The sequence below is a fragment of the Lagopus muta genome, chromosome 14 (genome assembly GCF_023343835.1).
Source record: "Lagopus muta isolate bLagMut1 chromosome 14, bLagMut1 primary, whole genome shotgun sequence".
NCBI classification, from domain to species: Eukaryota; Metazoa; Chordata; class Aves; order Galliformes; family Phasianidae; genus Lagopus; species Lagopus muta.
Genome location: NC_064446.1, coordinates 2,413,415 through 2,429,983, shown reverse-complemented (window position 1 = coordinate 2,429,983; position 16,569 = coordinate 2,413,415). Strand labels below are relative to the sequence as shown.

Sequence of the window (16,569 nt, the reverse complement as noted above, 5' to 3'; positions counted from 1 at the left end):
CCTTTTGTCCTGAAGGCTTTTAATTCTTTGGTGCTTGCTTGATTGCTGCTCCATATTGGGAGTTAGAGTTCATCTCTGAATGTCTTCACATCACTCATAGTGATGTTGGTGTGCGAGGGAGTTGTGCTTAGTTCTTGAGAATGTGAAATTGCCTTATCTGAATTTGTGTTTGGATATTGCAGTGAGAAGCTGGTAGGAAAAACTGATGCAAGAGGCTTCAGTATGAGTCTTTTGCCCTTTTTTGTTGAGATGAGGCAAGCCTGATGCCTGAAGTTCCCTGCTCTATTGCTCTTCGGCAGAGGAGGTAGGGTTCAGAGCTGAGAGATGCTGGAGAAAAAATACTTCTACCATACTGTTGTTTTGCTTCTTCATTTCATGCTACCTGTCGCTTGCATGAAGCTTGATGCACAGAGGAAGCATTCGGAGAAGCTGTGTGGATAATAAGCATTAGACATAAAGATGCAACTGAATACAACTGCTGCCCACAGCAGTTTGTGGGGATGCAGTCGTCGTGTGGCTGAGCTGGGGCACACCGTGGGGCTGAGGCCTGTGTCCCTGGTGTGGGGCAGTGCCTGGGCAGCCAGAGCAGAGCAACTCGTCAGATGAAGTAGAACCTCAGAGGTAATCAGAAGCAAATGATGGAAAATGAGATGTGACAGACTGTGGAGATGAGGGTTGTTTTGTGGGTTATTGTTGCCCTGCCCAGGGGTCTGTGTTGGGAGGGTTGCACTTTGCTAGCGCTAATGATAGGAGATACAAAGTCGCAGAGCACAATTATATGCAGTCTCTGCACTTCAGAAGAGCTTCCAGTGGTGTGGTAGGCCAGTGGAGTTCAGAGACTGGAGAAATGGGAGTGGAACAAACAACCCGTGCCTGCCAGTGCTCAAGGCAGTTGGCTGGTGCCTGTAGTAATAGGCTGCAGCTTGTGGTCAGCCCTGAAGCGGTTGGGAAGCTGGACTTGCTAATCTTTGTAGGTGCTTTCCAATTGAGCTAATCTGTTCTAAAATGTGTGCTTAGCAAACCTTTTCGGTGCTGGTGCATTTATGTGCCATTTGTGATGGGAAGCAAAAAGCAGAGATCAGTTTGGTTGCCTGGGTCAGCAGCAGGGCGATAGCAAAGTGGCTGTCTGTGAAAGCAGCAGTAGGACTGTAGATGTGTGCCCAATTTATCTTCAGCAGAGGACAGGAAAATAGAATTAATAGTGCCTCTATTTAGAATAGGGAGAGGTTTAGATACCATAATAAAAAGAGATGAATGAATCTGGACAGAGGTTATGAAGATGATTAGAACAATAGATAACTTGTCTCATCAGAGCAAATTAAAATGTTTTTTTTTTAGCCTAGCAAGAAGATTGAGGGGGTACATGATTTTAGTGAGCACACTTGCTCATAGAATCTATTTGTTGGGGGTAAAAACAAAGAAGTGGAAAGAGCTATTTAGAATGAAGGATAGCATGGCTACATACTAAATCAATATAAGTGGATCACTTCAAAGTCTTCCTGATTTTAGAATGGAAGAATAAATTACAACTTGCTTAAAATATTAAACAGCTTCACAGAATATCCAGAGTAAGATTTCTGACCATGTAAGGCTATGGACTTCTGACTTCTTTTGAAGCAGTGAAACTTCTTAAAGGAAAAATGTTAGTGGAAACAAAACTGCAGTGTTTTTTCCTGCTGTGGCTTTAGGAAAACAGTAGTGGTGAGAAAATGTCTGATGTGAGCTTTGATTTCAGCACCCTTGTGGTATGTGTTGCTCTGATTTTTGCCATTACAACTTTGCTGGGTAATAGAAGGGGTCATAACAGCCTTGCCCGTTCTTATTTCCTCTTCTGCAAGCTCCTGCTCTGTGCTTGATGTTGTTATGGGGGTTTGCCCTCTCTGAAGAGCCGAGGCCTGGTGCAGGTTGAAGTGGCAGCTGTTGGAGCTGTTATGAAACCAGCAGGGTATTTATCCAGATGCTGGGTACTAAGGCGGGCTGTGAGCTCTGAGGTCAAGAAGGGAGCTTCCCTTGGGTTGTGCTGACCAGGCTATTCCTGTTCTCCTCCCATGCAGGCTGTGGTTTGCTGCCTCTGTATCAGTGTGTTAGCTTACACTGCGGAGTCTCACGCTGCATTCTTACTGTTGCGTTTCTTCCAGTGGTGTTTTTACATTAAAGACCAGATATTAAAGCTTAAAATTAGAAAGCGTAAAGCTGTGTATTGGGTTTGAGGTAAGAGAATGGATAATCTTTGTAGTCCTGGGGGGTTTTGGTTGTTCCAGGGTTGCACTGCAGAGCAGTGGACAGACTATTCAGCATTGTTACTCTCAGCCCTATGCTTGAGTGAAGCTTTCTTCAAAACTGAATGGGGGTTTGAGGAATTATGAAAGCATAAGGAAGGTGTTTTTTTAATCTGTACTTCACATGAGATGCACAGCTTACAGAAGAGCAGAAGGAAGCCAGCTGCACAAATAGCATAGTTAAGCACTGAATTCTTCTTGGAAAACTCAACTTTACAAGTCTGTTGTGACCAATTAGCTTAATTTCTTGAAAGATTACAGAGTTTTTGCTTGTTCTCCTGCAAGAAAAACATTTTTGGAGAGTGCCTTTTGTTGTGTTGAAGTAATTCCCCAGCGCAGGACTGGAGACCCTTGAAAAGCTGTAAGCGAAGGGAGCTCCGAGACAGCTCTTGGCAGGCTGCAGATGAGTGCTATATGTGGCATATGGATTTAACTGAAGGTACAGTTTGAAGAATTAACCATTTTTTGTTTCCCTAAGCATCAGTTCCCCATATTCATGTGGCAAAAGGAAATGTGAAATCTGGACTGTAATAAGGAATCAATGAGTGTCTGTTGGAGTCAGTTTGAGACTGCGTCCTTCATATCAGGAAGCCAGGGCAGCCCACTGTGCCCCTGTGGAGGACAGTGAAGGCAGCAGCAGTGGAAGGGAGGAATCATTACACAGAGTAACGTGGCGTTCAGGCTCTGACTTTATCTTCACCATCATTTGGCAGGGAACAGGGGGCTCTGCAGAGATGAATTGGTGTTGTGCATAGGCAGAGGTATGGCATGGGTCAGAGCAGTGAGCGGCACGACCACAGGATGGGGGCACCGATGGCTGTCCAGGCAAAGGCATGGCCAGTCACACTGGTGGCTGCCAGGTCTGTAAATGGCTCTGAAATGCTGGGGAAGAGTATGCAGGAAAGGACGTGCTGATAGCATGCCTTGTGATTCTGATACAGAGAGTGAAGCAGCCTGGAGACAGGCTTTAATCTGCAGGGTGCTGAAGGGCACAAGATGATGAGCGTGGATTTGTAGCTTGAAGGGAAAAAAAATAAGTGAATGCCTGCGTGTCCCCTAAATGCACATAGGTCTCCCCTCCTCTGCTCTGCTCAGCCAGCGCTCGCACAGAGCACGGAGCAAGCCTCTTCTGTCATGGTCATCTGCAGCATGCTGCTGGGGAGGATTAATAGTGCTGTCTGAAAGTGCTGTCAGAGCCTGTGGGCATGGTGGGAATGAGAGTAGAAAATGGGTAATTTTCTTTTGATGGACTAAAATCTTAATATTTCTGAAATGGGCTTTGTTCCATTAGATTTAATTGAATTCTTAGTATTTTATTGACAAGATCATATGTGGCTACCATTGCCTCTTCTTTTCTTGGTTCTTTTATTATCTTTCCTTTATAGTATCTAGTGAAAAATCTGAGGTGATATTGGAAAAACAGATTACTCCTGTAAGAATTCATATCAGCTGTATAATCTGAGTTGCAGTCTGACACTTCTGTGGTGTATATCTTTAACTCTTAAATCCCATTTTCAAGCTTGCATTCTAACCTCTGGCTCAGGTTTGAAAATGAGAAGATTATATTGCATCCAGCTCCTGATGTACACCACAAGGAGCAGCAGCAGTGCAGAGGCCGGGGCAGGGTTCCTTCCTGTGCTTTGGGTCTGGTTACAGTAAGCACATCTCCTGAGGCTTCTGTAGCAGAAGTCTGGAAGTTGGCTTTCTTCAATTGGTGGGGAAAATAAATAAATAAATGCAATGGTTTTTAAATGTAATCTTCCATTAATTTGGTGAAGCCAGTTATCTTCTGACACTCTGACGAGCTGTTTGAAACTTACTGAATCTTTAAAATCTCTCATTAAAATAAAAAGGGAGAGCATTTCATTTCAGGACTAGCATGTAAGGTGATGATTTAAGCGACGGATGAAAGATTATCTTGTTTTTTAGCCTCATTTAGTGATTTCTGAGGTTTGAGTGAACTGAGTGGCCACCTCCAAGTTGTTTTGAATAGGAAAGCAATGTTTTCTTTCTTTGGGGGAGGGTTGGGAGGGGGGAGGAAGCAAGTGAGAATTTTACATATAAACAAGGGAGGAAATATGGCAGAACCAAGCTCATGACAAATATATCTTAAATCCTGAGGTTGTTCATACATGCATTTTTTTTTTTACTTGTGGTAAAATGAATTTCACTATTATTTGTCTCTTCTAGGATAAATAGTCATGTCAGCTACATAATTTCATAATCTCATGGCTCGTTGTTTTCTAGCACTGGAGGAATATTGTCCTTCACCCGTGTGAAAAACTATGGCTCTTAATGCTTGTTAAAGTAATGAGTCATAGCCCTCAAAAAGTTGGGTGGGAGATAGTTGTAGATTGATGCTTATAGCTGGTCTGTACTTGCACAGCAGGTTTGTCATATGTCACAGTGCTGAAGTAGTGCATTTTTTATCTTAAAATGTTGTATGCCATTCTTGGAAGTAGTGTTTAAGATGATGGAAGGATGTTGCACAGGAGGGAGCATCTGAACAGAACGGAGTGTCTGCGTGTGGTTGCTTGGACAGGCTGGCGGCTGTGCTGGAAACTCTTCCAGGGCAAGTGTGTGATGGTTAACTTCAAGTTCTCTGCTCCTAGGTGATTTTGAGTGGTTAAAGTGTGCCTCCCGTCAGGGTGGTGCTCCTGACTGCTTGGCCATGGGAGTTGCTTATGGGCACGGTCATGCCGCAGCATCACCATGAGATTCAGGTGCAGATCTCTCCCAGTGCTGTTTGGTGGTGGGGACAGTGGGTAGCTCTCCCTTCTGAAGCATTATTTGAAGTTCTTTTCTCATCTGTGAGAAATGTGCTGTTTGTGTTCTGGCACTTGGTCAGACAGGCATTTCTCAAACAGGTTTGGGAAGCCTCTGGCACAGCAGTCAGCCTCTAAACAGTCAGTATGCTTTTCTGGTCATCTCTGATTGCCCACGAATCTTTGGCCTTGAGCACCCAGTGTTTTCTAAACTATAACCTAACTGTTCTCTGAATGTTTCCAAAATGCAAGGAGGTCAAAGAGCAATTATGTGGATTCCAAACCTAGTTGCTGTGCAGGATTTGAGCTGGTAGGAACAAAATGCTGCCCTTGAAAGGAGGAGGACAAAAAAGGCTGGTTTTATTCCTCTGCATATATGCAGAAATTACTGTTCTGGCTTCTGGATGAATTTTTCTAGCTGTTTAAAGCAGCTTTTGCTTTCACAGTTATCCTGTTGCACTGTTACTATCTGAAATCCAGATTCTCTCCTGCAGCAGATGTAGCCCCACAGGCTATGAAATGCTGGAGCGTGTCAGGAAGCAGAGCCTTGCCCTGCCTGCAGACTGCGGCACAGCCGGCCAGGTCCTGGCTCCCAGTTGTTTACAGCCCCACGAGCTGTGGCACTTCTCTCTCTGCTTACAGGGTGTTCTGCTGCCTTCTGCTTGAAAGCAGAGCTTCCGCTTAACGAAGGTGCTGTCATGTGTGGAATAACCATACACTGCAGTTGTGCAAGTAACAGCAGTGCCACTTGTATTTGCCCCTCCTGAGGACTCTGGTACACCAAAGCACCTGCGTAATTTGAAGGAGGGATCAAAGTGTGACTTCCAAACCCTTCCTCCCTCCTGCACCACTCCTTCAGTACTGTGATGACATGCTTGGAGACGGCAGAAATGCTGGCTGTACTTAAGCAAATGCTTTTTGTTGTCACAGCCCAGACTGTCTCTCCCAGGAACTCTTACGCCCTGAAAGAAATGCTGTGACAGTAACTGGGGCCTTCTCATCTTGCAGGTGACCTGATGAAGAGTGCCTCGGGGGAGTTTGCTGATGACCCCTGCTCCTCGGTGAAGCGCGGCAACATGGTGCGAGCGGCGCGTGCCCTGCTCTCCGCAGTGACTCGGCTGCTCATTCTGGCAGACATGGCAGACGTCTACAAGCTGTTGGTTCAACTGAAAGTAGTAAGTGCAGGCCTGAGCTGTGCCTGGTGTGCCACGCTGAGCCTGGAGCTCTCGCTCGCAGTGATTTGCCTCTGGAGCACTGAAGGCTGGGGGACTTTTTCTCGTAGCGTGCAACTGATGAGTGTAAAAACAACCAGCAGACACTGTCTGTAGCTTTTGATGCTGTGTTGCACTTTGTTCTCAACTTTTAGTGTTGAGACTAATGCACCGTGATCTGTGAATTGCAGAAGATTTGATAATCAAATCTTTTAATCATAAAGAAGTAACTTGGTTTTCTCATTGACTTCTACTCTCTTGTAGCTAGCAGATATGACTAGCTATTGGTACCAAAAGTAGCTTCAGTGGATTGAATAGAAATGAATATGATTAACATTTTTTTTTTTTAAATATATTTGCAAGTAGGAGGTGGCTGGTTTGTGTGGAAATTGAGATGCAGTGAGCCTCAATATTGGGTTGACTTCATCTGGGGTTTGAGGTTCTGTCCTTGGCAGCCACAGTTCCAATGGGGCCCTGGTCTCTTCCAGTTATGCATTCTTGGCTGTCCCTGGTAGCTAATGACTCTGGAAGAGTACCTGAGATTGAGGTATAGTTAGCCTTGACATGTCTGTCCTCTTAAAAAAAACCAACCAACCAAACAAACAAAAAAAAAAACACAAAAGAAAGGAGAGAAAAATCGCTTTGTCTGCTTTGAAACGTATTTTAAATAGTCTTGTAAACTGTCAACTGTATTACTTGGGAAAAAATGAATATATCTATTCTTTTAGGTAGAAGAAGGTATCTTGAAATTAAGGAATGCTGGCACTGAGCAGGATCTGGGTATCCAATACAAAGCCCTCAAGCCAGAAGTGGACAAACTTAACATAATGGCAGCCAAAAGACAGCAGGTATAGTGATGGCAGTTCTTATTTCTGTATGCTGTTTCTTATTCTTTTTCAAAATAAGAAAATGAGGCAGCCTTGCTGCTCTGAGAGGCTACCTATTGCTTCTACTAATTTTTTTACTTTTTGTTTGTTTTGGAATACTTTGTCTTGCACTCGGTGACGTTTAGGAAACCGAATGGCACTTGCCTGGTAAGCAGAAAATCTGCTCAGCTGTAAAACACTGCTTCTGACTGAAGTGTCCATGCTAGCATTTGTTTATGTTAATGCTTTAGTACCTTTGTGAAATGCTGCTTCTATAGAATTGCACTGGTGCATGTCAGGACATCCATTTTGAAGCAGTGCAGGTATGGGTAAGGAAGGAGGGTTGGACGTGACTTAGTGCTTGGTGCTCTCACCACAAGACCACGCTGTCTTTGTGGCTCACACCGATGTACTGTCATGGCTAGGGGTAGAATTGCAGCTCTTCTCAATGCACCACACCAAGGCTAGTCTTGAAGTCCCCATTTGAGAAAGGTTTTAAGGTCCTGTGCTTTGTGTATGTTCTGTGTTTGCATAGCTATCGCTAGGCCTCAATTGCATGCAGAATTTGCTTTTGTACAACATGACTGTTGTGACTCATTCCTATGTAAGGTAAGTCTTAAGGGAAAGGTGTAGGCAGTCTGATTTATCTGAAATAGCGTAGTTTTTGTAGACTGTATTTTTTTGTTCTGCTGATCTATACAAACCCAAACTGTTTATGCACCTCTAACGCTGCTTGTTTTCTTGCATGGATTTATCTTTGAAAACAAACTGGGAACAGTTTTAAATGGATTGCTGGTTGGTTATGTATCTGGGATCTGATTGCGGTAAACGGGGATGGGGTTGTGATGGCAATACAATAAATGTCCTTAAACTGCTTTGTGATGGATTGTTTTACACTGTGGGAAGTGGTTGTGTTAAATCTGTAAATCTGAAAGCCTGCTTGGAGTGCCCTCGCTGCTTAGTGTGTGTCTTAAGAGGTCATGTATTACTCATTCATTTTTAAGAGTCTGTCAGATTATTTATTTTTTTCTGCTGGTAAGGCAGCCCACTTCATTTTCATCACCTCTCTGTAAGACTGAAGAGGTAACTTTAGAGTGTTTGTGCTGCTAATAATTGGGTTACTTTTCCTTTTTATAAGCTCTGCTGCTTGTGCAGGACTCAGAAGCTCTCTCCATTCATAGTACTTAGATTCCAAAGCAGAGATGATGATGCTTTAAAGAACTGCAGCATTGAGTATTTGTGAAAGGACCTATGGGCTTACTCAATCCTCAGTCTTAAATTAGTTACAATTATAGTCATTGGTTAATTTTCTCCATTTGGAGATGGACAAGAAGTCGAGTGATGTTCTTCTGAAACGAAGTGTGTGAGTCTCTTGAGGGGAGTGAACTCCATCCTCTAGGTGCGATTAAAGAAAACATGCTGGTTCTGAGCATTGGAGTTAAATTTAAGATCTGACTTCTTAGATGCAGAATTCATGACATGGTTCCTGTGGTTGAACTGCTCCATGCAGAACAACCGTGTGAATTTCTCACAGAGTCTCTGTGCTGGTTGCACACACTCATTGGATTAATTACTTCTGAAACAGAGCCAGAAGACTAATGTCAGTGATTGTCAGAGATTACCTCTCTTTTTTTCTTCCTCTGGTTAAATGATGCTTGTCACTTACCTCTTGGCATCCTAAAGCACGGATGGAAAAGTGAGGTCACAGCTTCTGAGTTCTCCTGATGTAGCGGTATTGTCTGCGTTCAGTGCTGGTCCTTTGCTGTGGCAAGGAGCAGACATGCCTTGGATTTTGAAATGTGGAACTGTGAATTGCCCTGTAATACTGCTTTTATTTGAGTTTTTATGGAGCTGTTGTGTTCTGAGATTAGTTGAGCTATTAATAATAGGAAATGGGGAAAGCTCAAGGTTGAATTAGACTTGAACATGCTAAGCAAAGAATCTGCCTGTCTCTTGAAGATGCAGGAAGGCAGTATATGGATCATGTGTGGGGACTGCTTTCAATTGCTTCTTTCTTCAATTTTCCTAATAGGAATTGAAAGATGTGGGTCACCGTGATCAGATGGCGGCAGCCAGAGGAATCCTACAGAAGAATGTTCCTATTCTCTATACTGCATCTCAGGCCTGTCTGCAGCACCCTGATGTGGCTGCGTACAAAGCGAACCGGGACTTGATCTACAAACAGCTTCAGCAAGCAGTCACGGGCATCTCCAACGCAGCTCAAGCAACTGCATCAGATGATGCTGCCCAGCAGCAGGGTGGAGGTGGAGAGCTGGCTTATGCTCTGAACAATTTTGATGTAAGTTCTCAACCTGTACATAAAAAGTGGCAACTCCAAGTATTGTGTTTGCTTACATGATTTATAAGCAACATCTTTTGTTTGTTACCCAAAAAAAACCCAGTTTTCTACTGAAAACCTGCAAGTTCCAGGTGAAGCAGGCTTTCATTTTTTTCAAAATTGGCTCTTTCAAAACGAGGATTGATAAAATATAGAAAGGAGAAATGCAGTTCTTGATGATTGAAGGCTGTCAAGTTAAACTAGCACAAAAATAGCTGTTAGCCTACTGCTATGTTAGATGTAAGCCTTTGGTTTATTTGAAATTGATTATTTCATAATATATTTATGTAATTTATTCTTGTGGGTGGCAGAAATGACTTATTAGAAGAGAATAACGTATTTAGAATTGCCCAAACCTACCTATTGAGAAGAACACAGAGTGGGAAGTTTAATGTGATACCTAGTTGGGAACGAAGTCACTTTTAAACCAGTGTGTTGCACTGATCTGTCATTTTCTTTGTCTTGTGTTCTGTAAGTTACCAAGGATAGCCATGTGCTTTTACTGAGAATACTTTCCTTCTGAAGCCAGTATTTTGTGTCTGCTACTGAGCCAGTCTGAGAATTCTAAACACCTTGGAAGTAGCTTCCCTCTAAAACTTTTTTTAATGTCACAAGGCTGTCAGTCACAAAATTCTTAGTACTTTTTTTGCCAAATATTGTTCACCTTTTCCTCTTTTGCTCTTGCCACCCCTGCTTCTCTATGTTACTTTATTTCGTATATCTTAACTTCTTTTAACATCTCCCTAAAGGATGAAATACTATTTGAGGTTTTCCCTGTACTGAATATGAAGCCTTTCTCTGTCATCTCTTGGGTTACAAGAGGACATTGTGGTTATCTTGATCTTTGTGACAGATTTCAGCTTTAAATCCATCTCAAATTCTGTCAGTTGTATATTCAGTTACATATGTTTGAAGAACGTGCATTGGGTTAACACCCAAAGGATCACAGGTTTGATCAGATCTGTAGGATGGGAAGGCAGTTCCAGGACCAGCACACGATGCTGAGGACTGGCTCTGGTACGTAGAATTGAAGAACATGTCAGTTCCAATTTGTATATTGGCTAATCTTGCTCCAGCCATTTAATATGATTTGTGCTGTGTGCTCATATTTTACTGTGAGCTCTCTAATATATGGTCAGAGACTTACTGAGTGCTTTAGCTTGCATTGAGTTCTGAACTTTAGTTTCCCATACTGCGGCTCGCTAACAGCACCAGGGCTTGCTCAGCAGGCCAGCCTGAATAGGCATTGTGTGCAATGGCTTTGTCTGCTCGGCCTTGCCAAAAGAGACAGACAAAACAAATGTGCCCAGGTTCTCTGCAGATGTTATCCCTGCACTTCATTTCCTGTTAACATGTCAGTGTTATTGTGCTTTTGTTACAGAGGTTTTGCACGTCCCTCCCAAATGCTTCAGTGTTTCTGCTGCGATGGTAAAATATTAAATGACTACCAGAAGATAACAAGATAGTGATTATCTCTCATTTATGTGGTGTAATTTTGGGGTCGTAGCATACCACCACTGCACTACCTGAATAGCTAGAATTTTCAGGAAAAATGGGAATATTAGAAGAACGTGTGCTGTTTCTAAACCTGCTGTGAATTCTGTGGTTACTCAGCTGGGAGACTAATTGTGCTGACATTAATGTTGAAATTAGCTGGCATACAAACTGACTGTAGAAAACTCCCATTGCAAAAAGCTTTAGGGCTTCTTTCATGATGAGTTATCTACATCTTTCCATCCTGCCCCTTAATTGGGAGAAAACCTATGCAAACCCTAAACAAATCAGTAAACCTTGAAATGGTCATGTTATTTTCCTTAAACTGCAGAACCTGTTTAAATAAGCCACCTGGAAGTAATCACAAGGTGGTGTATGCTACATTACTTCTTCCTGGTGAGCACTGGATCGTGATGTTGGCCCCTTGAAAAGCAGATACATCAGTATTGCTTATTTAGCCTCAGGTTTCTCAATACGAGCTGTGCTTACTAATCATCCTTCAAAATGAAGCTGATAGACTTCTGCCATGAAGAAATCAATTTATATGCTGTTCTAGTCATATGTTCTTTTACATGAATTTGAAAATACTGTTGTTTACCTGTTATAATTGCATACTAGTAAAGGAAGGAGGACTTGATAAACCAGGACAGCGGAGTACTGTATATAGGGCTAATTTTGGACATTTGTTTTTCTTGGGGATTTTTTTGTTCATGATGAGGTAATTATATCTGACAAGTTTAAATAGTGAAGGCATGTCTGGATTGACATGTAGTTAAGAAGAGTTCTGTGCTTTGAACTTTATTAGTGCTGGCACACTTGATTTTTGCCATTCATATAATGAGACTTCTTGTGGCTGAGTTGGGTTTAGCTGTCAAAGCAGCACAAGAAATGACTAGCAATCTAATGTGCTGGGGAACCTGTTAGTAATTTTACTAAGCTACTCAAGAAAATCACTCTCAGTGCCAAAATTCTGTTTGCTTTTTATGCCTCATCAGGGAGTTGTGTTAACGTTGGTCTTTCTGATGACCTAACAGTAACTTACTGCTCAGCCTGACTGCTGACTTCCGAAATCTTTATTTTACCAGAAACAAATAATTGTGGATCCATCGACCTTCAGTGAGGAACGTTTCAGGCCTTCTCTGGAAGAGCGCCTGGAGAGCATCATTAGTGGAGCAGCCCTGATGGCTGATTCATCCTGCACACGTGATGACCGACGGGAACGTATAGTTGCAGAGTGTAATGCGGTGCGACAGGCCTTGCAGGATCTACTTTCAGAGTACATGGGGAATGTGAGTATCTTCTGTTCTGTTTGTTTATTTAGTTTCTGTGTTTTTTAACTCCACGTGATTATCCAAAAGGGGGATTGCTGCAGGTCTGAAAGCTGGTCTGCTCTGTCCTCAAATAGGACAGGAGCATTAACCAAGAGTCCTGGAAGGTTTGTCAGAAGGCCAGCCTGGAGGCTGAATCAAGTGCATTTAGATCAGCTGTGATACTTACCTTAAGATTGATCTCTGCTCTTCAGACATGGTTATCATAGCATTAACCCTTCAGTGCTGTTTTTGGTTATAACTCTTACATATTGGTTTGTATAGAAATCCTGGAATTAGCCTGTCTTCCCCACCAGATCAGTCTGCGTAAGGTAACTTAGCCTATGGGAAATAGGCTAAGTTTGATGCTTCAAAATTTCAAATATGCGAACTTCTTAGCCAAAGTAATAGATTTTTCAGAATCAAGTTGATTTGCTGTTGCTACTCCATTTAATGAGGAAAGATGTACAAAGATAAAACTGAATACCGAGTAAGAAATTCTGGGAACAGTTTGGTGTAAATGTTGGAGTGAGCATCTAGCACTGATACATTACACTGCATGTAAGCACACAGTATTTGAAGCCTGAGTGTATTTTTGCAGTTAGAAGTGTCATGTCATGAAGATGAGCTGCTGAGTTTGAAGGCATCATGATATAATATCAGATGCTGCCTCTTTCTTGGCTTGAGGGATTTTAATCTGAGCAACTTTAGCAGTGTTGAAGGGTGAGCTGGAGATATCATAAGATTTAAACAATGTCAAGTCTCTAAACTTAAATACTCTTAAAAGACAATTGGTTTCAGATGAAAAGTTGTGGAAATCACAGCAATGAAATGGCTTGTAGTGTCATGGCAAGTAAAATTGGCTGAAGTAGCCATAATGGGCTGAAGTGAAGCCTGATTTACACTGGAGGTAAAACAGTTCAGAGGTATTTTCTTGTGATAGTAGAACTCATGTAACAGTGCTGCAGAATTGTGTGTTGCCTTTGAGTCTGCTGTTTCTTGGTGGAAGATACGTCAGCATGAGGTAGTGGTGCTCTGAAGCCTGCATGTACAAGTGAGGGTGCTTGGAGGGCAGAGGCATGCAGTGAGTGGTAGAGAGGGAAAGTACAATGAGTTTCTGTTTGCCGGTGGAAAACAAGGGCAAAGTAATTGAACAATACTGAAAGACAAGTCCTGTATAGCTGGCAGGCTGAGCTAGGTACTTCATGTAGTCTGTCTTAATTGCTTGTGAATGTAACTTGTGCTCAGCACTGACGTTGTATGGAGCTTGAGACTGCAGCAGGGAAGCCAACCACCGTGTTGTGCCATTTAAAACTCCTTTTGGAGCAGGGTGTTTTATCAGTACATGATGCACCTGGAACAATCCCTCGAACAAATGTGCTGCTGGATTGGATGCAGGCCTATCAGCACAACAGAATGAAGCATTCACCAAATGCAAATGAAAAATATGGAGGAGGCAATGCTCAGTCTTGTGCACAGAAGATTCCGTGCATCTCTCTCATTGATAGTTGGTCAATACCTGTGTCAGATTCTAGAGCTTTGACTTCCTTGGGCCCAAAAGCCTATCTTGCTCCTCTGGCTGTGTTCTGCTGTCTCTGATATGCAAGTTAAAGTAATCACGCCGAGTTTCAAAGACTGTATTCCCTATGTTATCTCTTTTAACACATTGTGAAATTAGTGGAGCATACTGAATTTTTTCAAAGTCACTGCTATGTTATGATTGTAGACAGTGTAGTTGGGAAAATGAGATTAGAAATTCAGTGAAATGGAGTGGAAAAAGCAATAGATAAATTATGGTGAAAATGTGGGATGATGTGTAAAAATCCATACTGAGGGCAGGAAAAAAATCAGAATGATGAAGCTGAAGAATGAATAGTAGCTGGGGAGCTGAACAGTGAAAAAGCCATGGCTCATCTACAGAAAGAGTAGGGATGTGCTACTTACAGTGGTGGCAGAGGAAATGTCATAGCATGTATGGTGGATGGTGGAGGTACCCACAGCACAGTACCCAGCCATCTCCTCCTGTGCTTTTCTCCCATCTCCCTTTGAAGATGGGGATGAATCAGGAATTAAATCTGTTAATTGCACTATGCTTGCAGTGCATCGTAAATCTTGTTTGAGTGGTAGAATAAGAACTATTTATTGGCCAAGTGTAAAAATTCAAAGACAGGATTGAATGAGGAATATGCTGAAAAGGTTGAAGCACAAGAATGTCTTCAGGCAGATTCCCTTTTAGTTTTAATGCCTTCTGTTTTAGTGGCTTCTTCTAGCTTCTGGGTTTTCTTTCAGATCTTTGGTAATAAAAAGGCTTTTTCCATAGGTAGTTTATAACTCAGGGTTTAGTGGTTTTGGACCCTTGGTTTAACTGTCTCCTTGGGCCTGTCCCCAAGGGTTCTGTAGGTCTGCAAGCATTGCTGGCTGTGTTATGATGTGTGGCAGAAGCTTCTGTTCAAATACAATTTTCAGTAATAAAGAAACTGAATCATAGAAGCCCTTGACCCCTGCATTTGCTGGCATGGTGATGAAACCTGTGATTACATCATTAAAAGAAGGGCAAGAGTTGCTTGTTCAGTAGTTCATTATGAAAGTTATATCTTCTTTACTTGGATTGGTGTGCGTGTTATTCCCTTTTCCATCTGACTGTTTTCAAAACAGAAGAATAGCCCAAACTGGTCCAACTGAATTTACGTCAAGGCCAGTCTCCTATCTTGACAGCAGTCAATAGCAGATGCCTACAAGAAAGATGACAGTAACAAGAGAGGTATGTAGTTTTCCTTGCCCAAAATAGCTCCCAGATAGCAGTGGGCTGTAGCTCAGATGGTTCAGAGCTAGCATTGCTGGCTGTCCTTAATAGCTCTTGATGGACTGACCTCCAGTGAATCTGCCTTGTTTTTCTGAACCATTGTAAACTTTCAGCATCCATAAGCTGGAGAACTCCTTGATAAAGAAAATGATTTTGCATTAAGAAACATCTTTTTGTTCGAAGCAGAGGAATTGTTTCATTTCTGAGAAGGCCATGAGCAGCTATCCCCTCTCACCCTTCTCTGTGCTACGTGGTTCAGAGCCGTGCCGTCTCCTCTTTGCTGGAATGAAGTGTCCTGCTTTCATTAGTTGCTTCCCAAGGCAAAGACTTTTGACACCTCCTCTCAGCTTGGGCTGTCCTCATTACTAACCAGCGTGGTGTGGGAGAATGGGATTTGAAGAGGGAATGAGAACTTGGTGCCCTTCCTTATCCAATTTGCAGAACTTCCATCGGCTGGCTGTAGCCGAGTGCTGGGGGCGAGGCGCTGCTCTGCAGTTGGTGTCTCCTTGCTGAATCATTCAGAGGATCTGAGAAATGAACTACAGTGTGGCAATGATCAGGAGATGTTTCAGGAGCATGCTGTTGAGTGAAAGTGCTAGTGTAGGTGTGTTTCTCAGCATCCTACTGAGGCTGGTCTGGGTCTTCAGTTCCTTTTAAGATTTGGGGACCAGAACTGCATCTGGTCCATTTGGTCTGTTGGAGCTTCAGGCTGCTGTTGATTTATAGGGTCATGAACACTCCAGTACAGTGTTGTGGTGCTTTTGTTTTTTTCTGTTTTAGTCCTGTCCTAATAATGTCTAATATTTGATCTGCTTTTGATAGCTGCTGAACACTGAGTTGATATCATGATGAAACTGCTACGTGAAAATCTAGCTTCTGAGTCAGAGGGACTGTTTTTGTGAATGTAAAGTCAGATGGTCTGTGTATCATTTAATACCTCTTGTCTCTTGAACTTCATCTGCAGTTTTATTAGCTGATTTCTTGATTTATATCCTAAAAATGCCAACTGTTCATCCCTTAATTATAGCATTCAATTTTTCAGTTGTTTTTTTTTTTTCTCCTCCTTAATCTTCCATTTTCCCCCAAGGACTGACTGCCATTATGGCTTTTGCTTATTTCAGCCTCATGATTCCTAATAGGAAATAGTTTCTCTTTTTAAACTAGCACTGCAGATCCTGGATTCAAATAGCAAACTTGAATACCTGAGTGTGATTTTTGTTTTCATTTTTCTTATCTTTGAATAAGCTTTATTCTTATTGCTAATGCTGAATGGCACAGCAAAAGTGAGAAGGCTTAACAGAATTCGTTATTGACTAGTGCTGTAAAAGCAGAGTAGTCCAAGGTCTTGGATGGGAGTTCAACTGCCTAGAATGCAATAAATTACCCACCTTAGTCATGGCTGAACTTGTAATATAAATAATCGATGGCAGGAGTCAGATCTGTGTGTGATGTTGCGTTTAGGCATTCATGGCATGTATTTTATTAATTAGATGGGGAAAAAAGTTC

The 16,569-nt window shown here is 42.4% G+C and overlaps 1 protein-coding gene across 1 annotated transcript in view; it reads left to right on the top strand.

The window, feature by feature from the left end:
• The window catches only part of CTNNA1 (catenin alpha 1), a 106,432-nt gene that overhangs the window by 17,212 nt on the left and 72,651 nt on the right, over positions 1 to 16,569 (top strand). Inside the window, exons 4-7 of the mRNA XM_048961083.1 lie at positions 6,053 to 6,219; positions 6,984 to 7,103; positions 9,154 to 9,420; positions 12,039 to 12,242. Coding sequence (XP_048817040.1) covers positions 6,053 to 6,219; positions 6,984 to 7,103; positions 9,154 to 9,420; positions 12,039 to 12,242 — 758 coding nt within the window. The remainder of the gene's footprint in view (positions 1 to 6,052; positions 6,220 to 6,983; positions 7,104 to 9,153; positions 9,421 to 12,038; positions 12,243 to 16,569) is intronic.